Below are 26593 nucleotides of genomic sequence, written 5' to 3'. Positions count from 1 at the left end.
ATGAATATATAAGTGGCCTTGTGACTGATCACCATCTCTTTTTTCCAAACCATTTCAACCCTCTTTTGCCTTCACCATTTTATTTGAAATAGTCCTACGGTTTGATTTTGAAAACTGAAAACATAAGCTCATAAAACTCTCGCAATAATTAACAAATAACAAAATCGTGTTTAAAATTGTTTTAGATGAGGTACAGCATATCACATTGCAAGCCCTTATATTTAGCAAATGATCCTTTTTTGGATCATTAAAGATTAATCTCTTGAGGGAAACATTATCATTGCATGTTTGATGGAGTTTTTTTATGCCTTCTCCCAGGTCTGAACAGGAAAATTGTGTACACACTTGTTGACTCTGCTGATGGTATGTTCTCCACTGACCCATCCTCTGGTGTGGTGATCCTGGAAAAGTCTCTGGACAGAGAGAGGCAAGACTTGTATTCGATCAGGATCAAGGCTACTGACCGAGCAGGGGCCGATGGCTCGCTTTCCACCCAGGTGGACCTCACCATCGTGGTTCTGGACGTGAACGACAACCCACCTGTGTTTCAAAAGCAAGACTACGCGGCCACAGTGCCTGAAGATGTTACTGTAGGAACAGAAGTGCTGCGCGTCTTTGCCACGAGTGGTGATATTGGAGTGAATGCAGAAATCTACTTTAGATTCTTGTCTGGAAATGAGCTGGGAAAGTTTTCCATTGATGAATCAACAGGCAAGGCGGGGAGACGGACGTTTTCTGCACATAAAACAATTATTTCTGGTTTTGCAGTTTTTAGTTCGATTTCTTTCAAGAGCTTACTTGTAACTAACACAGACAAAGGCTTATTGTCAGGTCATTTATATTTCCTTTCTTCATGAATCATTGAGAGAAATGTAAGAAAGTCTATTGACTCTAGACAGGACATTATGATTTGACAAATTGTGTCTGTTAAAACAGCACAATATAAGTGCAGCGATTGGGAAAATTAGTTATGAATGCTCCACAAAATTCTAATAATCGTGCTTAACATGCAGAAAACATGGGAACAGTGACTGAGAGCGCTCTTTGTCTCTTAAAAAGATGTAGGCAGTCAGTGGAAACCCTGAAATATAACAACATTTTTATAGTTATATCACTTCCCATCCATTCAGTTTTGACAAAAGAATAATGTGCTTTAGTTTAAACCTGTGCTTTAAGAGAATTAAGCTCTTAAAGGCACAAGGAAGTACAGTACTTTCTTTTGGCTATTGTCAGTGTAAGCTAAACGTTCTGGCTTTTCTTGCATCCAAAGGAGCTTTTGTATTGAAAGTTATGTAAATGTGGCGTTTATAATATGCATTTAAATTAATTGGCTTTGCTCTGACTCATATCTCGTATGATTCCAGGCATCATTTCTGTGGTGGACGATCTTGACTATGAACTCTGCAAGGACTTTTTCCTAAATGTCGAGGCCTTTGATGGCGGATCGCCTCCCTTGACGGCCAGGACCATAGTGACCATAGAGCTACTGGACGTCAATGACAACTCGCCTTCATTCAGCGAGGACATTTACAATGTTCTGATCAGCGAGGACGTAGCCATCGGAGAGACCGTCACAAGGGTAAAGTTCTCTCATTAGTCGAGCCACTTCATTGGCATTTAATTAGCCACAGACATAATTTCAATTTCACAGCTAGCATATAATTAAGCTTATTGCTCGCATAAATCCCCTTAATGAATTACGCTAGTTATTCATTTGTACTGTGTACTTGAGCTATAATATAATTTATCGTAAGAGGGTGTAATTTGCTTCATGATCCATATAAATTCAGGGATTTTTGGCTTTTTATCTTGTTTGTTATGTGCAGCTGTTTGCAGAGGACCTGGACAGTCAGATCAATGGGCGAATAACTTATTCCATTCTGAAAGGGGACCGTGACAACCAGTTTTGGATCGACCCTGTCACTGGGCTTCTGAAAGTTAACAAGGCACTGGACAGAGAGACGGTTAGTCCTTGGAATGAGCTCGGGTACTTTGGCTAATGAATCTTGACATCTCTTCAAGACACTCTCCTGAGACATTGCATGATTTCGGCCAATTATGTTTAAATCAGCCGTAAAGTCTTTAATTAGGCAAATGTAGTATTGAAACTGAGGCTTTTGTGTGACTATGGGTGAGCGGACAGTCTTGTTCTTCTAAAAAAGACATTTAATAAGAGTTGAGTCATTCTAAACTGTTTTTGCCTGACATTTATCCTCTTGTCTCACTTGTACAAGGTCTCAAGCTACTCATTGTCTGTGCAAGCGTTTGACAGCGGGTCACCTGCCAAGTCAACCACTGTGAATGTCAATATCGAGATTGCTGATGTGAACGACAACCCGCCGATCTTCTCTCCCGCTAATGCTTCAGCTGTGATTCAGGTGTGAGCCACAGTCTTAACTCTTTTATTTGCAGCAATAGACATTGTCGCATACATACAATAGATGCTTTCATTCTTTTGAAAGAAGTGTCTTATTCTCACCAAAGCTGGATTTATTTGATCAGTAATACAGTAAGAACTGTAATATTGTGAAATATTATAACAATTTAAAATAACAATTTTCTATTTTAATATATTTAAAAATGTCATTTATTCATGTGATGACAAAACTGAATTTTCAGAAGCCATTACTGCAGTCTTCAGTGTGTACAATATCCTTCAGAAATCATTCTAATGTTGATTGGTTATTATCAGTGTTAAAAAAATTGTGATGCTTAATATTTTTTGTGGAAAAATTACAAGATTTGCAGGATTCTTTGATGAATATAAAGGTACAAAGAACACAGTTTGTCTTTACTGTCACTTTTGATCAATTTAATGGCCTTGCTGAATAAAAGTATTAATTTCTTAAAAAAAAAAAAAAAAACTGACCCCAAGCTTTTGATTGGTAGTGCATGTTGGTCAATGTTGCAGACAGTTTATGACTATTATGTCTAATATTGCTCTGTAATATTGCTTCATATATATGGAAAATATTAAAAATTCTTCTTTGCTTTTATTGTTTATAAGATTTTTTTTTTTTTTTTGCCGTATTTTATATAATGCTCTTAACATTTAGCATTTATTTGGTTGAAATGAAGGGTCCTCTAACAAAAACAATCAGCCTTTCAAGCCATTTCAGAGCAAATACATAAATATTTATGTTAGAAGGCAGAAAAAAAATGAGATAAAGTATAAAATTTCGGCAGAAAACTCATCTCCCCATGGAAATGATTTGTACGGCTTGTTGAGGAGAGGTGTGCTATGTCTTATGATCTACTTCCTCAATGATAAAGTGTCTTAAGAAATCCCCTAGAAAGGAGCTACCTGAGCCATATCTATGGACTAGATGGAATATTATGTAACTTTAGGTTTGGCGTTCTTGACAAGGTCTAGGATGTAAACAACCTAGTAATTACCTAAGACACACTTGCTAAGTCGTACCAATCACCCACAGCACACTAGCATTGAAGACTTTTGAATGGTCAAGCACCACTCACATTCTCTTCAGGAATTTTTCAAATTGAGACCTTATTTCTGCTTTTTTTTTTTTTTTTTTTTTATTCAAGTTGAACAAGCCTGCAGGAACTACAATCCTCACACTGTCAGTTTCTGACAAGGACTCCTCTAGAAATGGTGCACCTTTTGAGTTTCGCATCGTGTCTGGAAATGAGGGCAATGCCTTCAGTTTGGACCAGAATGGAGAATTACGGACAAGTCGAGTGTTTGGTCCAGATGCAACGCGGGAGTATACGCTTGAGCTACAGGTTAGTACAACTCCAGAAAACAGCTCAAAAAAGTAAAATGTCTGTTAAAGTCAACATGAAACAGAAGTTGGGATAGATGGTTTCCTATTGTGATGTATAACCGAGTGAAACGGCTTCTCGAGCAAGACATTTTTTTGAGTGGGACTTGAATTTGTTCTTGAATTGATTGGATGGTTGTGGTTTGCTATTGCTGTGATGTCATGTGAGTGACAGGTTGTCCCGCCCTCACGGCAGTAAACATCATCAGAGAAGAGATGTCGCTGCACGAGTGAGGGGAAGTTATTTTGATTAAAGATTATGAGGGCACATGAATTTAAAAAAAAAGATGTGCACAGATAAATAATTTATAATAAGTACTTTAATATTCCATTAAAAAAAAGAAAAAGATTTGTCCATTTTAATTTCATTGCGACTTTAAAAGTGAGTTCAGAATGACAAGTCACGTGGGTGTTTCTTCAACTATGAGCACTTTTGACAAATTTAAACACTTTTCTGGAATGACTTTTCTAAGGTTAATTTCATAACTCATTTTATATATTCTATATAATGAATTATAAATAATTTAACAAAAAATACCACTTTTTAGATTATTTGACCCAATTATAATTTTATTAGGAATGACACACAATAACAATATTTTCTTCACAAGGGTCTGTGTACCTTCTGGTAATTTGATTTTCTACTTAAAAAGAAATGAAGAGAAATGAGAAATGGTTTGATTTATTTATTTATTTTCCTTTTGTTCAAGAAACGGAAAAATTAAAATGAAGCTAGATTTTATTCATGGGTAAAAAAAAGAGAGATTATGGAAATCAAACCGTTTCTCATGTCTCTTTATTTCTTTTTAAGCAGAAAATCAAATTAACAGAAGGTTCACGGACACACAAGTGATATTTACCTTGATTTTTAATATAAAACATAAAAGTGTCTGTAGATAAAGAAACACTTATGTAGCTGCAGTGACGTTTCTAAGGGATTGAATACAGTTCTTTAGTTTAAAGCTTTAGAATTGTACAATGTGTTTTTGTCCTTGTCAACAAGGTGCGTGACTCTGGGAAGCCTCGTCTGTCTTCCACATCCTTTGTGTTTGTGCGTGTCATCGGAGACAGCCTCTTCAAACCTGTGGCCTTCCCACTGGAAATCAACATTGTCATGGCAGCAGATGTGTTTCCTGGCGGGATTATAGGGAAGATCTATGCCACAGACCGAGACGAGAATGATGTACTCTCTTTCAGTCAAAGACCACAAACTAAGAGCCTTTTCAAAATCAACAGACAGGACGGGAAGATTGTGGCACAAAATGGCCTGGAGCCTGGAAGGTAAATTAAATGCAACCTTAATTCGAAACAACGTTAAGTCAAGTGTGTATTTCTTCAACAATGGGCACTTGTGACCTTGTTTACCTTGATATAAAAATATACTCTCACTAGTTTGTTTTATTTAAAGTTTAAATAGTCCTGCATGTCCTCAAACATGACTAGCTAATGCAAATCATACAGCTTTATTGCTAGCATTTATGAAGACAGTTAATTAATAATTAATACTTTTCTGGCTTGTTGCATTATTTCACAAAATTACAGCTTGATTATAAATGAAGAAAATAATTCGGTGTAAAAATCTATTTTTTCTATTGGGGGATCTGTTGGTGCAAAATTGTCGAATGTGGTGGAAATGACAGCTGTGGCACTGTCAATAATTGTGTAATTCGATGTAACGTAGATAATTTTCACATTGAAAAGTTGAAAAGTTTATTTCACTCTTTGTTTACAATTTTTTTAAAGTAATAATACATTTTCCAGGACAAGCATAAAACAAGCAAATCTAGACATTTAAAAAAATGTTGCATTGTAAATAGTTTCTCAGACTATTTGTGAACTTATAGAACCAAATTAAATTTAGTTTAAATAAATAAACCGATTAAAAGTGCCGGTAGTTAAAGAAACACCTATTAAAATAAATGGCTTGAATCTCTCTTTCTTCGGTGCAATAAATTGGTTAATTAGCAGATTCAGATATAAACTGAAATCATAATATTATTGGATAATCAATGTATATTTCTACATGTTTTTGTGCTTGTGAAACTGCAAATTTGCTTCATAATAAACAGGAACCAGTGTTATTTTAAGTTTTATTTTAAATATATATATATATATATTGCTGTTTGGGTTTAATTCTTTCTTCTTCTTTTTTTACAGTTTTAGTTTTTATATATTTCCAGTTAATAATTTTAGTGCCTAAACTTACATTTATTTCAGTTTATTGCCAATGCAACATTTCTAATTTTCATTTTTGAACTAATATTTCTATTATATTTTATTTCAGCTTTATTTCAACTAACAGAAATGTTTTTAATAGTGTCGGAGCCACTAGCCTCATGGGCAGCGCTTCATGCGACCCGATTTCGAGTCCTAGCCCATGGTCCTTTTCCGACCCCCCCCCCACACACCCTTACTTCACTTCCTGTCCTCTCTCAAAACTGTACTGTATCTGTATCCGAACAAAGCCAAAAAGGCCAGAAATAAATCTTTAAAAAGAGAAAGAAATGTTTTTTTATTAGTTTGTTTTAGATTTTTGATAATGTTTGTATCTGTAACCCCATGTGCTTTCTCCCAGGTACTCCCTAAACGCTACTGTCAGTGATGGGCGGTTTTCTGTAACAGTGGCTGTTAGTGTCCAGGTGGAGCAAGCCACAGATGAGATGGTGCAGAATGCAGTGACTCTGCGTTTCCAAGACCTGACCCCTGAGGATTTTGTGGGTGTTTACATGGAAGACCTGAAGAAGGTTCTCCGTAGCTCACTGGTTGGTGATGGGACGGGTGTTATCGACGGGCCAGACCCCCTCCACATCTTGGGAGTGCAGCCAATGAGTCGCTCCGGTCAGCTGGAGGTGCTTCTTGCCATGGAGACTCCGGATGGGGGTTTTGTGGGCCCAGGGGAACTGGCTCTCAAGCTGGAAGAGGCGAAGGGTTTACTAAAGGGAGCGCTGCGGGTGGTCAACATCCTGGATCAGAGCTGCTCAGGGGAGCTTGAGTGCGAGGAGAGAGTCTGTGAGCTCACCCTCACTCTCGATCCCATCGGCCTGGTCACCTACACCACCTCCAGAGTGGGCTTTGTGTCGCCACGCTTCAGCAGCAAAGAGATGTGCACATGCCTGGGTTAGAGCTCTGCTGGAGTCTCCAATGATAAAACGGGCTAAACTAATTCAAATATTTATTCTAGGATGCATTTCATAGTATGCATTATTTATCCTGGTAGATTAAATTCCAGCAGTGGCTTGAGTCGCAGAATATCCATTTGCTTGCTTTCTTACTTTTTGTGCCCATTGCAGGAGGAATTTGTCCATCTTCTCTAGAGCTTTGCGATGGCCAAACGTGTCCGTCAGACATGCAGTGTGTGCGCAGCAGCCCCACAGCGCCCTCTCTCTGTCAGTGTCTGCCTGACACACTCGACAAATGCGCAGGTTAGACTCAAATATGTTTTCACACTGCTCATTTTTAAACTCTGGCTTAAGGCCACTTTTGACCCTGGCTAAAGCAGCATTTCATACAGTATTTCGAAAAGGGGGTTAGCAACACTTTTAACATGTAGAATGTAACCGTGAGTTGTGAGCTGGGAAGTGTTTGTCACGTGTTTAGTTAGCAGCATATAGGCTATAGGAAGTAGTTAAAATATTAGATAGATTAATAGGAGATTGATGTGTTATCTATCTATCTATCTATCTATCTATCTATCTATCTATCTATCTATCTATCTATCTATCTATCTATCTATCTACCTGTATAAATAATAATAATAAATTAATAAATTATATATATATTTTTTTTTTTTGAGCCCCTTTAGCAGTTTAATTTCCTTTCAAATAACATCTCTCTCTTGTGGGATATCCTATGGGTGTGTCAAACATATATTTAAGTTACATTTTTAGTGTACATTGTTGAGGTCAAACACTTCTATATCTTTTGTGAAAAAAGATTTTTTTGTGTGATGCTTTTACTTGGACTGATTGATTTCTATGCCTGTGCTGGTAGGCCAGACATCTTTGAGTTTTGCAGGAAACAGTTACATCAAATACAGAGTGACGGACAGTGATAAGTGTGGAGACATGAAGCTAGGCTTGAGAATCAGAACGCTGCAGAGCCAAGGAGTCATCATGTACACACGCGCTGACCCCTGCACACTTCTCAAGGTAAGATGTGAATACACACACACACACACACACACACACACACACACACACACACACACACACACACACACACACACACACACTATATTTATCAATGCATTTCTTGTAGAAAACCTAAAATTCTCAGGACAGCAGCATGTGTCCAAATTTTAATCTTAACCGTTCTATTTCATCAGAAACGATCTGTAAACAGGGCTTTAAGTGTAAAATACCGAACTTGTCCTTTAAGCACATTTTTCCCCCACATTTTACTGTAATGCAAAAATCAACATTGCTTGGCAAAGGGAGCAATGAAAGACTCATCACTCATTAATCATCTTCATAGGTGCAAAAACTTAATTTGGAATTGTCCGATTGTGTTTGCTCTAGTGAGTGGTTGTGTGTCTGTGTTTGTTCAGATAGAGGAAGGGCGTCTGTGGTTTCAGATGGACTGTGACAACAGACTGGACAGCTTGGGCATCTCCGGTCGTCCGATCAATGACGGGTCCTGGCACACCGTGACCCTGGAACTCACCAGTAACTACACTCTCCTTTCTCTGGACGACAGCTATGTGGAGCGCCGGCGTTCTGCACGGGCCCCTGTCCTCATCTGGCCCCTGGCTGCAGACGGAACGCTATTCTTCGGGGCTCAAGTGTTGAACAGACCAGTGGGCAGAGGAGGGCAGAGGCCCCCACGGGCTCAAGGCGGCTTCCAAGGGTGCCTCGGGTCCGTCATGCTCAACGGGAATGAACTCCCTTTACAAAATAAGAGGAGCCGGTACGCAGAGGTAGCCGGGCTGAGTGACGTGAAGCTAGGATGTGTTTTATTTCCTGATCCGTGCCTCGGAGGGCCGTGCCAGAATGGAGCTTCTTGTGCAAAGCTGCCCTCTGGTGGTGAGAAATAGAAAGCGCGTATAACTCTCAATAGAGTTATTCAGATTAGCTTGACTTCTAAGTCTTGGTTCTTACTGCGTTTGTCCTCAGATTTCTCCTGCAGCTGCCTGCCACAGTTCACGGGGTCTCGGTGTGAGGTGGAGGTGTCACCCTGCGTGCCCTCACCTTGTCAGAACGGGGGTGATTGTAAGGCTGTGGGGAACACCTTCCTCTGCGGCTGCTTCAAAGGCTTCACAGGACTCATGTAAGACATTTTATTTCACCATGTACTGTTTGTGATTTGTAACCATTGACCAATAATCTTGCGTACATTTCAGACCTTTTCAAATTGTCACACCACAGACAGTTAATACCAAATATATAGTGAAAATAGTCCTTAGTCCTCATATTTATAAATATTTACATGTTTTAAATATATTTTAATGTAATAATGCATATTATTTTATTGGAGTAACCCAATAGATCAGGTCAGCCATTTTGAACTATATAATACATTGAACTATATATTTTTTAAGAGGTTATATATTATGTGTCCAATACAATAAAACCACCTAGTGAGTGAGATAAGTCTTTTAAATCTTTCTAAAATACTGAAAACTTCATTTTTGGTTTAATTTTAAAAACACGATTGGTAGACAATAACATTTTAAGAATAATATACAGTGTGTATATATGTGACCCTGGACCACAAAACCAGTCATAAGTCGCACGGGTATATTTGTGGCAATAGCCAACAAAACATTGTATGGGTCAAAATTATCGATTTTTATTTTGTGCCAAAAATCATTAGGATATTAAGTAAAGATCATGATCCATGAAGATATTTTGTACATTTCCTACATTAAACATACCAAAAATTAACTTTTGTGAGTGGATGCAGCAAAATCGGCAAAATAAATGGACAACTTTAAAGGCGTTTTTCTCAATATTTAGATTTTTTTGCACCCTCAGATTCAAGATTTTCAAATAGTTGTATCTCGGACAAATATTGTCCTACCCTAACAAACCATACATCAATGGAAAGCTTATTTATTCAGCTTTCAGATTATGTGTAAAACTGGTTTTGTGGTCCAGGGTCACACACACACACATATATATATATATTAATATGTTATTAATGTCTACCAATCATGTTTTAATCACCAAATACAATATGTATTAATATAGTACATGTACATAATATAGTATTTAAAACATAATATATATAATTGATAAAATCTGAAAGTCTGTGGACTTTTTTTTTCCATGATTGGTAAACATTAAAAGCTATTCTGTTTTATTTTTAAAGTCTTTTGTCTTTTTTTCTTTTGACAATCAAAAACATAATTACAATTTTGCTAATAATATATATATATATTTTTGTTAAATTGCTTTTAGTTAGAATTCTTTGGACGTAATATTTATGTTTATCTCGAAACAAAAGTAAAATTGTGTTTCTTCTGAAATAATGTTTGATAAGAATCCCTTGCATTTGAGCAGAATTGTGTTGTAGAGAGCATGTAACCAGCAGCTCACTTTAATTACACTCTTCTGAAAGTCATTATCCTTAGTGTTCACCTTCTGTTTTCCATCTGAGACCTCGACTACTGGTTCAATAAATGCGTGACACTGTAAAATGGGTATGTTGTTCATTTGTTTTAATTAGACCTTTATCACTAATTACTAAAATCATTTAATAAATAAAGAACAGATTTTAGAGCAATCCATCACAGAAATCCCATTAAGGCTTATCTAATTTCTTTGTGCTATGATAATTATTTATTTATTTTTTTCAATATGAGATGAATTGGAGTTATTTCTCCACTAGATGATGCTGTTGTTTCTTTAAGCAAACCTAAACCTACACCTGAACAAAACTGACTGAGAAAAATTGGATACTGTGACCTGTGCCTTTTTCCTTAATGACCTTTTATATTGTGGAGAGAAAGTAATAAAAACCTAATTGCTTTTATATAACTACTATATAACTACTTTCTCTGCATTTCCAGCTGTGTCATTGTTACGCAATTCAAACAACCCTCTCATTATGTTCTCTTATGCTCACTTGAGAAAATCGTTAAAATTTCTTGCACTTAGAGTACAAGTTAAAAGGTCTCTGAACAGCAGATTATCACATATTTGCTGTTTGCAGCACAGTTGGGAATTCGAGTTCTGCTAAATGTAAAAATGTATGAATCTTTAAAGGCAGCAAAAAAACCTCTCTCTTTCTCTCTGCTTCTGAGAACCAATCAGATAATGAGAGAAACACTAATGCTATGTTCAGAATAGCATAGTAGTTATTATTCATGCTGTTTATAGTAAGTATAGTGTGTGAAGTAAGTATAGTATATTTGTATAGTGTGCAATGTATGGAAATTTTCTGTATAGACAAATTACCAACACTACCGTTGAAAGATTGAGTTCAGTAAGTAAAAAAAAAAAAGAAATTAACACTTTTATCTGAATTCAATTCACGTTTATTTGTATAGCGTTTTTCACAATACATATCGTTTCAAAGCAGCTTTACAGAAAATGCATGTGTCTATTACAATTTAAAGTGATTTGTTATCAGAGGTGACTGTGTCAAAACTAATGTCCATATGTCAGAAATGTACAGCTCTAAGACAATACAAATCATGCAGTTAGCTGACATCATTTATTAAGGCAGAAACAATGAGCACATTAAAGTAATTATTACAAGTTGTGAACAATGGTTACAATCCAATAGAAATTGAGCATTGGTGCATGCAGGTTCAGAGATTGCATCATCTGATGAATTGCCTTCCTTATGATGTGGACTTAGTATTAGTGACTTAGATATCCTAGGCACTACCAAAAGTCCAGAGTTTTGTAATATTTAAGAGCATGATGGATAGTAAGGTCATAGAAGGTCAGTTAAATACACAGGAGCTAAACCATTTAGGGCCTTATAGGTCAGTAGCACTACTTTGGAATTGAAACAGAGCCAGTGTAGAGATAATAAAATTGGTGTTATATAATCATATTTTCTTGACCTGGTAAGAACTCTAGCTGCTGCATTTTGGACTAATTGTAGCTTGTTTATTGAGGATGCAGGACAACCAGCTAATAATGCATTACAGTAATCTAGTCTAGAGGTCATGAATGCATGAAACTACATTTTCTGCAACAGAAGCAGATGTTCATGTTCCGTAGCTTAGCTGTGTTTCTGAGGTGGAAGAAAGCTGTTTTTATAATATATATCGAAAGACAAGTGCTGTCTAATATATCACCCAGGTCTTAAACTGTAGAGGATGAAGTAACAGTACATCCCTCCAAATGCAAATTGTACTCTTAAGAGCTTCTGTGTTCAGGTTTTTGGTCCAATAAGTAATACCCTTGTCTTATCTGAATTTAATAGAATATCTTTAACACACTCCTTCAACTTGGATAATTTGTAGATTTCATTTGGTTGTGATGAAATATATAACTGAGTATCAGCAGCGTCATCATGGATCCATGTTTTCTTATAATATTACCAATTGGCAGCATATATATTGAAAATAACAGAGGGCCTAACACAGATCCTTGTGGCACTCCATAATTTACTGACACTATTGTAGATTTTTCCCTGTTTAAATAGACAAAATTGTAACGGTCTGATGAACTAAACCAACTTAAGGCCTGTCCCTGAATACCAGTGTAATTTTGTTGTCGATCTAAGAGTATGTTATAATCTATTGTGTTGAACGCAGCACTAAGATCAAGTAAAACTTGTATTGAGATACAGCATTGGTTAGATGCTAGAAGTAAATCATTTGTAATTGAGTGTAGTTGCTGTGCTATGTATTAAAGTGTTCCAAAAGTTAAAGATATTTATGTTACAAAAAAAAATCAGTTTAAAATAAATGCTGTTCTTTTGAATAATCAAAAAATCCTGAGAAAAAATTTATCCCGATTTACAGAAAAATATTAAGCAGCACAACTGTTTTCAACACTGATCATAATACAGGTTTCTTGAGCACCAAATATTAGGGATACAGATCATGTGACAATGAAGACTGGAGTAATGATGCTAAAAATTCACTCTGAAAGCTCTCACTGCATAAGTAAATGATGAGATCATTTTCATTTTTGGATAGAGTATCCCTTTAATATATAGTATGCAGTATATACTGCACAGTATAGAGTAAATAGGCTGTTGGGAATTAAATACTAGCTTTCTAACACAAATAAATCCTTCTGTCCACAGATGCGACGAGGATGTGAACGAATGTGAGAGGGAGGAGTGTGAGAACGGAGGGGCTTGTGTGAACACATTTGGAGCCTTCTACTGTAACTGCACCGTGGGCTTCGAGGGTCAGTTCTGCGGGCAGCCGTCTCTGGACGGCCCAGACACTCAGGCTGAGGCGCTGTCATACGTCGGACCGGGAGAGATCATCGGCATCGGCGTGTTGCTCTTCGTGGTGCTAGTTCTGCTGACCCTGCTGGCCGTATTCCGTAAAAAAGTTTTCCGGAAGGATTGGAGCCGAGGGGAGGCGGTGGGCATCTCCACAGAGACCAACTACATGCTGCAGAAGATGGGCATGGGATCCGAGGGCATTGAGTTCAAAGCCGTCCGGGTCAGTGGCGAGTGTCGTGCCAGCCTCTACCGAAACGACAGCGCAGGAGGGCCGCCCCAGGTCATGGTGCGCCCCACGGCTTACACGCTTCCCTGCTGCCAGGGAATCCCTCGAGTGGAAACAGAGAAGGCAGAAGGAGGGCTGGCCACCCTCTCCTGCCCTCCCCAGATGAGCACCTTCCAGGTGGATCCGCCGCACATCCTCGGGATGCCACGGAGAGGTGTGGCCGTCTGCAGCGTGGCGCCCAATCTTCCCTCATCCATGTCCCCAAACCCATCCGAACGCAGTCCTATACGCAAACCACCGTGGGAAGAGGACGAGGAGGACGAAGATGAAGACAACATTATGGAGCATCGAGTCCAAGCTCTTGAGTGGGAAGACAGGGGTTATCAGGCGAACGGAGGGGAAGCGTACAGAACTGAGGGTAACGGAGTGGCGCACACACACACCACTCGTCTCAGATCAAACAAACGTTGACAGAACTGCAGCCAGAGCGATTTCAGCGTGACTCCATAATTCCCCATGGTCAATTAAATGCCAGCCTTTGTGTGGATGAGATTATACATATGCACCCTGGTCTCCATTTGTAAAATCCGTCGTACAATAATGTGTGATGGAGTGCAATTACCTTAGAGATAACATGAGGCTTTCACACAAAAGGAGGTAGTGAAGCATTTAGAGTCTCTCTGCATGATTCAAACAGAAACATCCACATGATAAATGCTGTGCATAATGCTTTAATTACCAATGAGATACATTAGTGGCCAAAAGTGATGGCAGGAGGAGATATTTGTTTTTAATGACCCTACAAGTTTAATGAAATCATCAGAATATGAGGAAAATATTTCCTGTTTTGCAACTATTTTAAATATGAAGGAAGAACAAAACACTAAACTTGTTAAGGTGTTTATCTGGCAAAATTATTTGGCAAAGAAAGGCATACTACAGCTACAGTTTTTATTTTACTATGCGAAAAAAGCATAGAAAAACAAAATGCTCACAGGAAAAAGCATATTATGACTACAACATAATCAGTTATCAATATTTCCTTGGTTCTCTCGTGTTTGTTAATTTTTTTTTTTTTTTTTTTTTGCCTGTGCCTGGCCAAGAATTGTCCACACAGTTTGACAAATAATCGTTGACAAATTTTTAATAATATGTGAATAAAGTGTGAATATGTTAATTTTTCAAGGCCTTGCATCACTTTTGGCCATTTCTGTATGAAAAATAACTGGGTTTTAATCAAATCTCCTTTCTATGATTTCGTATTTAGCGAATTTTCAAATTGGCTCCATCTTGAAAATTGATCAGGGACTCATAAATTGTTTCAAAACAAACCAGTTTATAGTAATCAGAACCATCTGCCATGCTGTAGCACCCAGCAGGAGCCGTGCTGTAGAAATAGGCCAACAGGAGCCTTTTTTCCCTCATAAATTATTTAACAGTCTGGCCATGCAGGTAGGCAGCTAGTACATGTGTGAGGGCGACTATTACACTTCCGCTTGTGTAACTGTGTTACATGCGTCCACAGATTTTCTCTGGGCATTGTGTTCTAAATTGAATGATCTTGGTCTTGTTAGTGTTTTCTTCAAGCAGAAACTCATTTGTCACGAACTGTTTGCTAGCTTTAGCAGTGTGTTGTCTGGGATGAATATAGGACGGACATTATTGCTCTTTCACTTTAGCAGATTTGAAAGATTTGCATGCCGTAGACTGAGAGCATTAAGCTTTCAATGCCGTTTCATTAGTGCATATGTGCATGTCTGATTTTGGATATTAGATGTCTGTTTGGTGAATGCAAATGGGCCTGTAGTTTAGACTTGACATGGCAATATTCACTGGCCCTACCACAAAAATATTTTAGCAGTGGTATTTTTATTTTTATTCTTTTCAAAGTTCAAAGTGATAGTAAAGACATTTATGTTATATGATGTTCATCTTTCTATTGATCAAAGAATCCTGACAAAAAAAAAAAAAAAAAAAAATATATATATATATATATATATATATATATATATATATATATATATATATATATATATATATATATATTAAGCAGCACAACTGTTTTCAACATTAATGATAATATGAAATATTTCTTGAGCACCAAATCAGCATATTAGAATGATTTCTGAAGGATCATGTGACACTGAAGACTGGAGTAATGATGCTGAAAATTCAGCTTTAACATCACAGGAATGCATAACATTTTAAAATATATTACAATAAAAAAAATATTATTTTAATTAGTAATACTACTTCACAATAAAAAACATTCCAATACTTTTTGTATTTTTTTATATTTAAATTTCTTTCCAAAAATAAAGATTTAAACAATTTTGTACAGCTATAATATTACTGTATGACAGCTATAAATTCATAAACACTCTTTAGCTGGAAAATTATGACCAAGACATTGACAGCAACTCTCTCGATGGCCCTCGACCATTGCTATTGTTGATCCCTGTTGCATGTACTGTTGTTATGACTGTTTTTGCATGTATTGTGTGAATGTATAGCACAAATGCACGTATTTGCATGTGTATGGATCTGTATAAAGATCTGCTGTTGTACTCTTCTGCAGAAGCTGGAAATGCAGCAGAGGTCGTCGCCTGCCTCTCCGACAGCAGCACCAGCGAGGCACACTCCCTCAGGTCTTTCCAGTCTGATTCCTGCGATGACAGTGGTGAGCTTTTCTCATGCATCGCGAGGTCCAAAGTTCTTAACATACCCTCCAAACAACCTCCAAAAAAAAAACTTCCACTCTTCAAAGAACTTTTGAAGTTTATCTCGCCACTCTGGAAAAGTTCAGCAAATGTTTTTAAAAGGTGGACTGTTGCTTTAGGGCATTTTTTCCTATTAGGCTTTAATCATTCAGTTAGCACTGTAACCATCAAAATATTAGGCTCTAGAATATACTGTACGTTTCACAGTCCAAATCCCACATGATCCTACAAAAATCATTAGGGCAAGACCGAAGCTTCTGAATAAACCACATAGTAATTTAGATAACATAATTAATGAACCCTTTGCGTTGATGTTTCCTCACTGTTTGTTACATAAGCTTTGTCTTTGTAATGTAATATTTGTAATGATTTGAGACAGGCAAAGAAGCAGGCTGGGAAGCGGATCCACCTGCAGGTTTAGATTGATTAAAGTGCGAACACAATGTAACAAAGTGAATCAAATGAAAACACGGAATAGGAGGAAACACACTAAACCAGAGAATGTCTATTCAACGACTGACAGAGAACAAGTGAAACAAGGGGCTATATATATACACAGGCAGACGAGCTTAACAAGATACACTGCAAAAAATACTTTTCTTACTTAGTATTTTTGTCTGGTTTCCAGTCCAAATATCTAAAAATTCTTAAATCAAGATGCATTTACTAGATAAGCATGTATTGATATTAAGATATTATGTATTGTTTTCTGCTTAAAACAAGCAAAATTATCTGTCCATGGGGTAAGAAAAATAATCTTAATTCAAACAGAAACAAGATTATTTTTCTTACCCCATGGACAGATAATTTTGCTTGGTTAAAGCAAAAACTTTATTTTGATTTATTTTCCCAGAAAACAAGACATAATATCTTATGGTATTTTACTACATGCATTTTGTTATAAGAATTTTTTTTATATTTGGACTGGAAACAAGACAAAAATACTAAGAAAAGCATTTTTTGCAGTGTAGACCTACAAAGAACTGCAAAACATGGAGCAAGACAGGAAATAACACAATTTTTATAACATAAAAACATGATGTGAAGAGACTCTGGCGTAGAAAACACATGACAGGAAGGTACAGAAAGCACAGGACTGCTGACCATCAGAAGGTGACTGTGATGGTCCAAGGAGGACCCACTTATTCAACAACTGACTGAGAACAAGTGAAACAAGGGGCTATACTGTTGCCAAGCCAAGTTATGTACTCATTCTCATTTCATTCTGAACCCATGTGACTTTATTTTTTCAGTGGAACAACAAAGAAGTTTAGCAGAATGTCCAAGCTGCTCTCTTCAATGCAATGAAAGTCAAACTCTAATAGGAGAAAAACACACCACAAAAGACTCATAAAGCCACAGTCACACTAGACTTAGAGCACACAAAATTCTACGGACACTGCGACGGCCACTTTGTGGCAGTCTTTTTAAAAAACATAAATTCAACATACACTCACCTAAAGAATTATTAGGAACACCATACTAATACTGTGTTTGACCCCCTTTCGCCTTCAGAACTGCCTTAACCCTCTGGGGTCTGGGCTGTTTTTGGGGCCCTTGAGATATTCTGACATGCCCTGACATTTGTGCTTTTTTCAGTTGCATATAAACATTTTAATGGCAAAGGTGTAAATTCACTCTATAAAGCACAAACAGGGCTACCATAATATGTGAGCCACGTGTATGTACATGTTTTCATTTTTGAGAGAATAATGTTTATGCATGGTTATTGAAAAAACTAAGGCCACAAAACACATAGTAAATATGTGTCAATAAGACTTTTGACTAATGGATGTCCTCGCCTAGAGTTTTTTCTTCAAAATTATGTGAAAATAGTCTTGCTTTATCGTTCACATAAAACCATAAATTGATTTAAATTGATGTAAAACAGGTTTTGCTTGGAAAGCCAATATGCAAGGGGGGCGTGAACGAGGAGTGGTTTACACCTTAGAATACAATGTCCCACCCACTCTGCATAATTAGCCATTCATTCAGGTGTGAAACTGACTGAGCCACAATGCAAGGACAAAAGATATATTTAGAAGAAGACTTATATTGACCATTTAAGATTTTGCTTACATCTATCTTGTAAATATGTTTTGCTATTAAATGTTGTCTTTCATATTTCGCCTGACTGTAAAGTTGTTTTCATGAAATATTAGGGCATATAAATGTTAATTTTCAGTTTAATACGTTGCTTATACAAATAGCCTACATTTTATTTCAACATATTTCAGTCGATTTTTACTCATCTCAGTATAGCAATACAGTTTGCTAAAACATCATCATTCATTCACACACGCAATTTAAATTTAAACTGTCTTTGCCAGCTGTGGTAAACAGCGCGCATCTCTGCCATTTATTTATTCATAAACAGAAACCCACGTGAAGAAATTTACGTGAGAAGGAAAAAACTTACTAGTATTCCTCAGCTCGCTCCTCGATATACCCGCACTTCTGAGGGACATTTTCCATTATTATTATTCCTCACAGCGCTGCAAGACGGTGTAAACAAGTAATGATCTGAATAAACTTGTGTGTTTTCTCGAGCTGATATGTGGGCGTTCACAGGATTGCGCTTGGATTGCCTCAGCCATTTGCGTTTGAATAGCGTGCGCTCTCCATGGGTGGAGTCACATTACATCTGAATCAGCTGTAATTAGCTCGACTGGAATCGCTCTCTTTTAATACAGATTTCACAAGATGAGAATATTTGTTTTTTATATAAATTACTTCATTTAAAAGAAGAGAATTCAAGCTTCATGCGTCTGTATGCCTGTTTGACTGAGTATTCGCTTAGTTATTGTTCATTTTCGGACGCGTTTCAGAATGGACTACACTGGCAGAGAGAAGGCAGAACTCGCCTCGTGTTTATTTTTCTTTATTTGGCAAAAAGCACAACACTTTGTTTTTATTGTGAGTATACACAAAAATAATACACATTTAACAGAATCGATTGATGTATGAAACTTGTTTTGTAAAATCAAAGTCAAAAGAGTATTTCGGGTCTCAATTCAACTCATAAGGAAAAAAGCGAGCAGATCACGCCGGCGTGATTGCCGACCTCTGAGGGTTAATTCTACTTGGCATTGATTCAACAAGGTGCTGAAAGCATTCTTTAGAAATGTTGGCCCATATTGATTGGATAGCATCTTGCAGTTGATGGAGATTTGTGGGATGCACATCCAGGGCACGAAGCTCCCGTTCCATCACATCCCAAAGATGCTCTATTGGGTTGAGATCTGGTGACTGTGGGGGCCATTTTAGTAGAGTGAACTCATTGTCATGTTCAAGAAACCAATTTGAAATGATTCGAGCTTTGTGACATGGTGCATTATCCTGCTGGAAGTAGCCATCAGAGGATGGGTACATGGTGGTCATAAAGGGATGGAAATGGTCAGAAACAATGCTCAGGTAGGCCGTGGCATTTAAACAATGCCCAATTGGCTCTAAGGGGCCTAAAGTGTGCCAAGAAAACATCCCCCACACCATTACACCACCACCACCAGCCTGCACAGTGGATCCATGTTCTCATTCTGTTTACGCCAAATTCTGACTCTACCATCTGAATGTCTCAACAGAAATCGAGACTCATCAGACCAGGCAACATTTTTCCAGTCTTCAACTGTTCAATTTTGGTGAGCTCGTGCAAATTGTAGCCTCTTTTTCCTAGTTGTAGTGGAGATGAGTGGTACCCGGTGGGGTCTTCTGCTGTTGTAGCCCATCCGCCTCAAGGTTGTGCGTGTTGTGGCTTCACAAATGCTTTGCTGCATACCTCGGTTGTAACGAGTGGTTATTTCAGTCAAAGTTGCTCTTCTATCAGCTTGAATCAGTCGGCCCATTCTCCTCTGACCTCTAGCATCAACAAGGCATTTTCGCCCACAGGACTGCCGCATACTGGATGTTTTTCCCTTTTCACACCATTCTTTGTAACCCTAGAAATGGCTGTGCGTGAAAATCCCAGTAACTGAGCAGATTGTGAAATACTCAGACCGGCCCTTCTGGCAGCAACAACCATGCCACGCTCAAAATTGCTTAAATCACCTTTCTTTCCCATTCTAACATTCAGTTTGGAGTTCAGGAGATTGTCTTGACCAGGACCACACCCCTAAATGCATTGAAGCAACTGCCATGTGATTGGTTGATTAGATAATTGCATTAATGAGAAATTGAACAGGTGTTCCTAATAATCCTTTAGGTGAGTGTATAACAAAAAACAATTAAAAAATAAAACATACAATCTACTCCACTTTACTGAAAAAAGTTTGTATTTATTTAATTAAGCTAAGAGGGCATGCCGTGACGTATCGATCACGTAATATGAATTCGGAGGTTAGAGTTTACCAAACTCGAACTTTAGAACCCAGCGGAATCCGAAACTTCTTTGCATGAGCTTGCATTTCCGGTGTCCCGCATTCGCATGCATTTGAATGCAAGTCAATGGAACGAAAAGTGTAGTTTGACTGAATAGTCAGTAAACCTCAAGCACTATATTACAAGTCTTCTAAAGCTATACGATAGCTTTTAGTGAGGGATAGACTGATAGTTAAGTCAACTTTGGGTCACTTCCTATATCTATATACCTAAATGACCTGATTAAATGCAACATTACCACATTAACCTATGCATACAGTACATTCTCACGCAACCATCCGTAATATTATAACCTAATATTAGGCAGAAGTTACAGATTATTCCATTCACCTAATTAAGATGACTTGCATTGTCTGATCTTTCCAAAAGGAAATCATGAGGATTAGTGATAACCGTACCCTGCTTTAACAAAGTGACAGCCTGAATAGGTCAGAGCAGTAATTACAATCCATCTGCCTTTGAAATGCTCTCCAAAAGCGATTGCTATTATGACTCAGTAGTGTATTATCAGTTCTGCTGTACAAAATAGATGTCAGACTGACACATCAGAGGTCCACTTGCTTTTGTTTAGCTGATTTCATGACGCTGGAGGATTACAAACAAGACAAAGTGATTTATATAAATGCTTATGTAAGGTTTTTATTGAATGTTGGATGTTGGTTTGATGTGCTTGATCATTTATTCAATTGTTGCCTGACATTTTACACCTGTTAATTTCCTAGCTTCCATCGTGACAGTGATACGACTGGTAAATAATGCAGTGGACACCATTGAAAATGAAGGTATGACTCAATTTTCATATTACTGAATGAATGTTTATTCTTTATTTTTCTGTTTTAAATATTATTTTCAGCATAGCGCTGAAACCCAATTGTAATTGTTAGGATTTTCAAAGTTCAACATTCTGCCCTAAAAGTGATCGGGAAGAACCTACCGTAAGTTGTAGAGACGCCCCTGTCAGCCTGTAGGTGGTGCTACAGCGATCAAAAATATGAAATCACCCATAACTTAAACCATTAAGGTCCCGATATACTTAAAGCGAAATCGAAGAACGAACTGATTTCTATCAAAATCAGGCCAAAACGAAGTTCGAAAACAGCTTGCCAAAGCAAACTTTCCGGAAAAGATAGCCCTGGCTGGTAAACACCTTTGTAGAGTACCACCATTGGTCCATGGTGATTGCGTAATAGGTAGGTGTGCGCGGAGGCTCCGCCTTCTTCCACGTGGAAATCTTTTCCACATCATTTCTCCTGTTCAGTCCATCGAGGTCAGACGTCCTCAACCTCAAGTGAAAACATAAACACACTGGAGAGTCGGTTAGTAGAAAATTATAATGTACTTCTGATGAAACGAGACACTGACACGGTTTTTCATGTTTATTACGGTAAAGCTGCTTTATTTTAAGCAATCTTTTGTATAAAGTGCTATATAAATAAACGTGACATGACTTTACTAGAGTAACGAATTGCAGAGCTCGTGCAAACAAACATATCCACGTTGCTGTGATCAGATGCTTTTCTTATACTTAAATTCTCGCTGTTTTCTCCAGTTTGTTTTGTTTATTTTGTTATTGAGAAAGCAAAGCGCACAGCACTTATCCATTTAAACGCCACTCTTAGCAACATGGGCGGCGTCAGATGTTCGACAACAGGATATCGCTACTATTTCGAACTTTGTTTTACCCCTAAATGAAGAACAAAAAAAGAACTTCGCCGTGAGTATATCGAGGCCTTTAGTCGCAGGGTCAAAGTGAACAAAACTATTGTGTCTCGGATCTTCGCCCTGACGAATTCTGGTATTTTTGAACCTACTTTTGTAAACTAGTAGGTTTTTTCACCCGACTGGAACCAAATTCCAGTCTGATTGTCAAAAATTGTCAAAAAAAAAAAAAAAAAAGTCGTCTGTGACGGGACGAAATTTTCGAAGTGGGCTTTTACTAAAACTTAACTTGTTTTTTGCCCAAAGGATTTAAAAAAAATATTATTTATTTTTCTGTTTAAATATTATTTAATTAATTATTGATATACTATTTTAAACTAATTATTTATATATAAAATTAAAATTATTGTTTGTTCTGTTTGAGTATGATTTCATTTTTAGTAAAAATATTTAGTAATAATTTAAAAAATATAATAATGTACATATTATTAATGGATACAGTAACATCATCATTACAAAATAAATCCAACAAGTGATCAGGACCTTGATTTTCCTGCTTATTAAATGGCTACTAGGCAAATAAAACATTTTCACCACAAATCAATATTTCATGTCCATTTATTTATTTATTATATGAGAAGAATGAGGGCACAGAGCTATGCGGGAGACATCCAGCGCTGCTAGGAAATCGGTTGCCTGGATACAGCGGTCAATCACACAGTTTAGCATCATTATAGAAAAAAAACTGACCACAGAATGCTGCAATTGAGAGAAAGTATTGAGCTGTAGAGTAATATTTTATGTTATCCTGTTTAAATATTATAGGGATCGAAAACCATGCTGCATGAAAAGGTAAAGGTAAAATCCCAGAGCGAAGTGTCCAATCATGCGGGAGTTCAGTCCACACCGGCGAAAGTGGGATTAAATCTGTTAATTAAACTGCACAACTCTAGACTTGTATAAAACCAGGGTTTAGACTTGCTCTCTAATCACTCACATAATCCAGTTGCAGTGAAAACCTGAACTATTGAACTACCCTTCAGTTACTGAAGAACAGTATCCCTATCCTCTGTGGCAGTGACCTGGTTTTGAAGCACACCAGAACCAGTCTCTAATTAAACCTGCCCTAGCCCAAAGCTGTTTCCAATCAGTGCAAAAACAAGCTGTTTGCTTGAAAGTCTCACACACTATGGTAATTCATGCTGTCTGAGGAGTTCGCAGCTCCACCTTACTTCTCAGAGGTCTGGATGAAAGTGGACTGTTTTTGTTGGTTATGCTAAACAGCACAGTTTGATTTCACCAAGTAGGACATGCTCCTGGTTTAAAGACTTTTGTGGGACTTGAATCAGCATTCTTTTACTTTGAAAGTGTAAACTTTCAGTTGTTACCTTGAGAAGATACTTTCTATTGTTAAATTACATTGCTGTAACCTAATGTAATCAGATTCATTTAATTTTGTTAATAATATTATATACTATTATATTATTAATTAATATAAGTTTCAGGTATATTTTAAATTAATATATGTAATACAGTTTTATTTATATTTTACAAATATTCATATTTTTAATATTGTTGTAATATTAAAGTCCCCCTGTAGTCGATCATTTTATCCTTTAAAACTCATCTTTGAACACCAAAATTACATATTTAAGCTTTTTTCCTCATGCCTTAAAATAGCTTGAATGTAACTCTACACCCTTGCCTCATTTAGTAAAGGTGGTTCTATGAATATGCAAATTAGCCCCGCCTCCACTCACTCACACCAGCTCAGAGATCCACTCTGTGACGATCACATGTTGACGTGATTGGTTACAATCACTAGTTATTAGGGGTGTAACGGTACACAGAAGTCACAGTTCAGTTCGTACCACAATTTTGGGGTCACGGTTCGATACTAGTTCGGTACAACAGGAAAAATCAACAAATTCCCAATGCTAGGTTTCTTTTTATTTATTTTGAACAGACAGTAACTTGCAAATTACAGTTTGTTCCCCCTAGCAGCATTTAGTCCCTTAGTTGGTACTGTACAGTACAGCGTCCTTAAGTGTATTAAGCACAAATCCAGGACACTCGTATTTCATCACTGGACTGTAGTGAGACTTCCACCACACAAATCTCCATAATGCCAAATGAATTTGTCTCATTATAACAGCAGAAACAATGTACCGTTACACCCCTACTAGTTATCTATTGCTAAAATCTGATTGGTTTAGACCAGGCCAGGCCAGCTAGAATGTTGATTTAGTCACATTTTCCTCTTCTTCTAACAGTTGCAGGTCTGGGTGATGTGCAGCCTCACAGTACCACCTGTGAGTCCACTTTATGTTTGCTTTTATTGTTTCATTTTACTTTACTAATATCTGTCCCTTTGTTTCACATGGTCATGCATATTTATAAACCTTTACATGCACCTCATATTAGAACATTCCATCTTCAAATATTTCATCAAGCATAAACAAGTCGATTGTTCTGTCTGTTTTTATTTTATTTTATTTGGCTGTTTGTTGTTTATTTGTTTTCATCTCATAACTCATCAAAACACATGTATGTCTTTTCACAGCAAGCCCACACCTCCACTGTGAGGATAGGATGTGCCTGAAATTCGTCAAAAAGTATTTTATGAATTGTAAGAGCGTTTACTGTACTAAACAAGATAGCTCTTATCTAAAATGCATCTTGTGTCTTTAAATATAATCAAGGAAATCAAAGTGGAAAATAAATCAGAGAATTTTCACAGAACATTTTTTTGTACATTTTGTGTGTGTGTGTGTGTGTATGTATACAGTGCTATGCATAAGTTTAGACACCCATGCTAAAGTTGACTAAAAAGAGGAATAAAAAATCATCTTTTGGAAATTGAACTTAATGCCTTAATTAAAAAAATTAGGAAAAATCCAACCTTTAAGGACACCAATTTTCTTTGTGAATGAATAATGTGTCATAAATAAATAAATTTTCTTCCTTAAAATACAGGGTGCATAAGTCTGGACACTCCTATGTTAAATTCCCATAGATGCCAATCTCTAGGTATGGTGAAGGCTATGTGATGATGTGGGGCTATTTTAATTCCAGAGGCCAAGGGAACTTTATCAGGATGCATAGTATCCTGGATCCATGAAGTAACTGGCCTTTAAAAATAAAAATCTGCCTGCCTCTATGGGAATTTAACATAGGGGTGTCCAAACTTATGCACCCTGTATTTTAAGGAAGAACATTTATTTATTTACGATACATTATTCATTCACAAAGAAAATTGGTGTCCTTAAAGGTTATATATATATACTACAATATATACTACAATATATACAGTGAGGAAAATAAGTATTTGAACACCCTGCTATTTTGCAAGTTCTCCCACTTAGAAATCATGGAGGGGTCTGAAATTGTCATCGTAGGTGCATGTCCACTGTGAGAGACATAATCAAAAAAAAAAATCCAGAAATCACAATGTATGATTTTTTAACTATTTATTTGTATGATACAGCTGCAAATAAGTATTTGAACACCAGAGAAAATCAATGTTCATATTTGGTACAGTAGCCTTTGTTTGCAATTACAGAGGTCAAACATTTTCCTGTAGTTTTTCACCAGGTTTGCACACACTGCAGGAGGGATTTTGGCCCACTCCTCCACACAGATCTTCTCTAGATCAGTCAGGTTTCTGGGCTGTCGCTGAGAAACACAGAGTTTGAGCTCCCTCCAAAGATTCTCTATTGGGTTTGGGTCTAGAGACTGGCTAGGCCACGCCAGAACCTTGATATGCTTCTTACAGAGCCACTCCTTGGTTATCCTGGCTGTGTGCTTCGGGTCATTAAGACCCAGCCTCGACCCATCTTCAATGCTCTAACTGAGGGAAGGAGGTTGTTCCCCAAAATCTCGCAATACATGGCCCCAGTCATCCTCTCCTTAATACAGTGCAGTCGCCCTGTCCCATGTGCAGAAAAACACCCCCAAAGCATGATGCTACCACCCCCATGCTTCACAGTAGGGATGGTGTTCTTGGGATGGTACTCATCATTCTTCTTCCTCCAAACAAGTTTAGTGGAATTATGACCAAAAAGTTATATTTTGGTCTCATCTGACCACATGACTTTCTCCCATGAACATCCAAATGGTCATTGGCAAACTTAAGACGGGCCTTGACATGTGCTGGTTTAAGCAGGGGAACCTTCCGTGCCATGCATGATTTCAAACCATGACGTCTTAGTGTATTACCAACAGTAACCTTGGAAACGGTGGTCCCAGCTCTTTTCAGGTCATTGACCAGCTCCTCCCATGTAGTTCTGGGCTGATTTCTCACCTTTCTTAGGATCATTGAGACCCCACGAGGTGAGATCTTGCATGGAGCCCCAGTCCGAGGGAGATTGACAGTCATGTTTAGCTTCTTCCATTTTCTAATGATTGCTCCAACAGTGGACCTTTTTTCACCAAGCTGCTTGGCAATTTCCCCGTAGCCCTTTCCAGCCTTG

At 37.5% G+C, this 26593-nt stretch overlaps 1 protein-coding gene across 1 annotated transcript in view; it reads left to right on the top strand.

The window, feature by feature from the left end:
• The window catches only part of fat3b (FAT atypical cadherin 3b), a 68745-nt gene that overhangs the window by 39083 nt on the left and 3069 nt on the right, over window positions 1-26593 (top strand). Inside the window, exons 15-30 of the mRNA XM_081354965.1 lie at window positions 319-711; window positions 1365-1579; window positions 1827-1964; window positions 2235-2378; window positions 3547-3744; window positions 4786-5063; window positions 6358-6899; window positions 7073-7204; window positions 7773-7930; window positions 8329-8803; window positions 8894-9047; window positions 12993-13786; window positions 15947-16048; window positions 21185-21244; window positions 24395-24433; window positions 24685-24750. Of these exons, the coding sequence (XP_081211091.1) occupies window positions 319-711; window positions 1365-1579; window positions 1827-1964; window positions 2235-2378; window positions 3547-3744; window positions 4786-5063; window positions 6358-6899; window positions 7073-7204; window positions 7773-7930; window positions 8329-8803; window positions 8894-9047; window positions 12993-13786; window positions 15947-16048; window positions 21185-21244; window positions 24395-24433; window positions 24685-24750 (3888 nt within the window). The remainder of the gene's footprint in view (window positions 1-318; window positions 712-1364; window positions 1580-1826; window positions 1965-2234; window positions 2379-3546; window positions 3745-4785; window positions 5064-6357; window positions 6900-7072; window positions 7205-7772; window positions 7931-8328; window positions 8804-8893; window positions 9048-12992; window positions 13787-15946; window positions 16049-21184; window positions 21245-24394; window positions 24434-24684; window positions 24751-26593) is intronic.

This window comes from Scardinius erythrophthalmus (assembly GCF_964197995.2).
Source record: "Scardinius erythrophthalmus genome assembly, chromosome: 23".
In the NCBI taxonomy this organism is placed as follows: domain Eukaryota; kingdom Metazoa; phylum Chordata; class Actinopteri; order Cypriniformes; family Leuciscidae; genus Scardinius; species Scardinius erythrophthalmus.
This window is presented reverse-complemented; position numbering and strand designations above follow the sequence as displayed.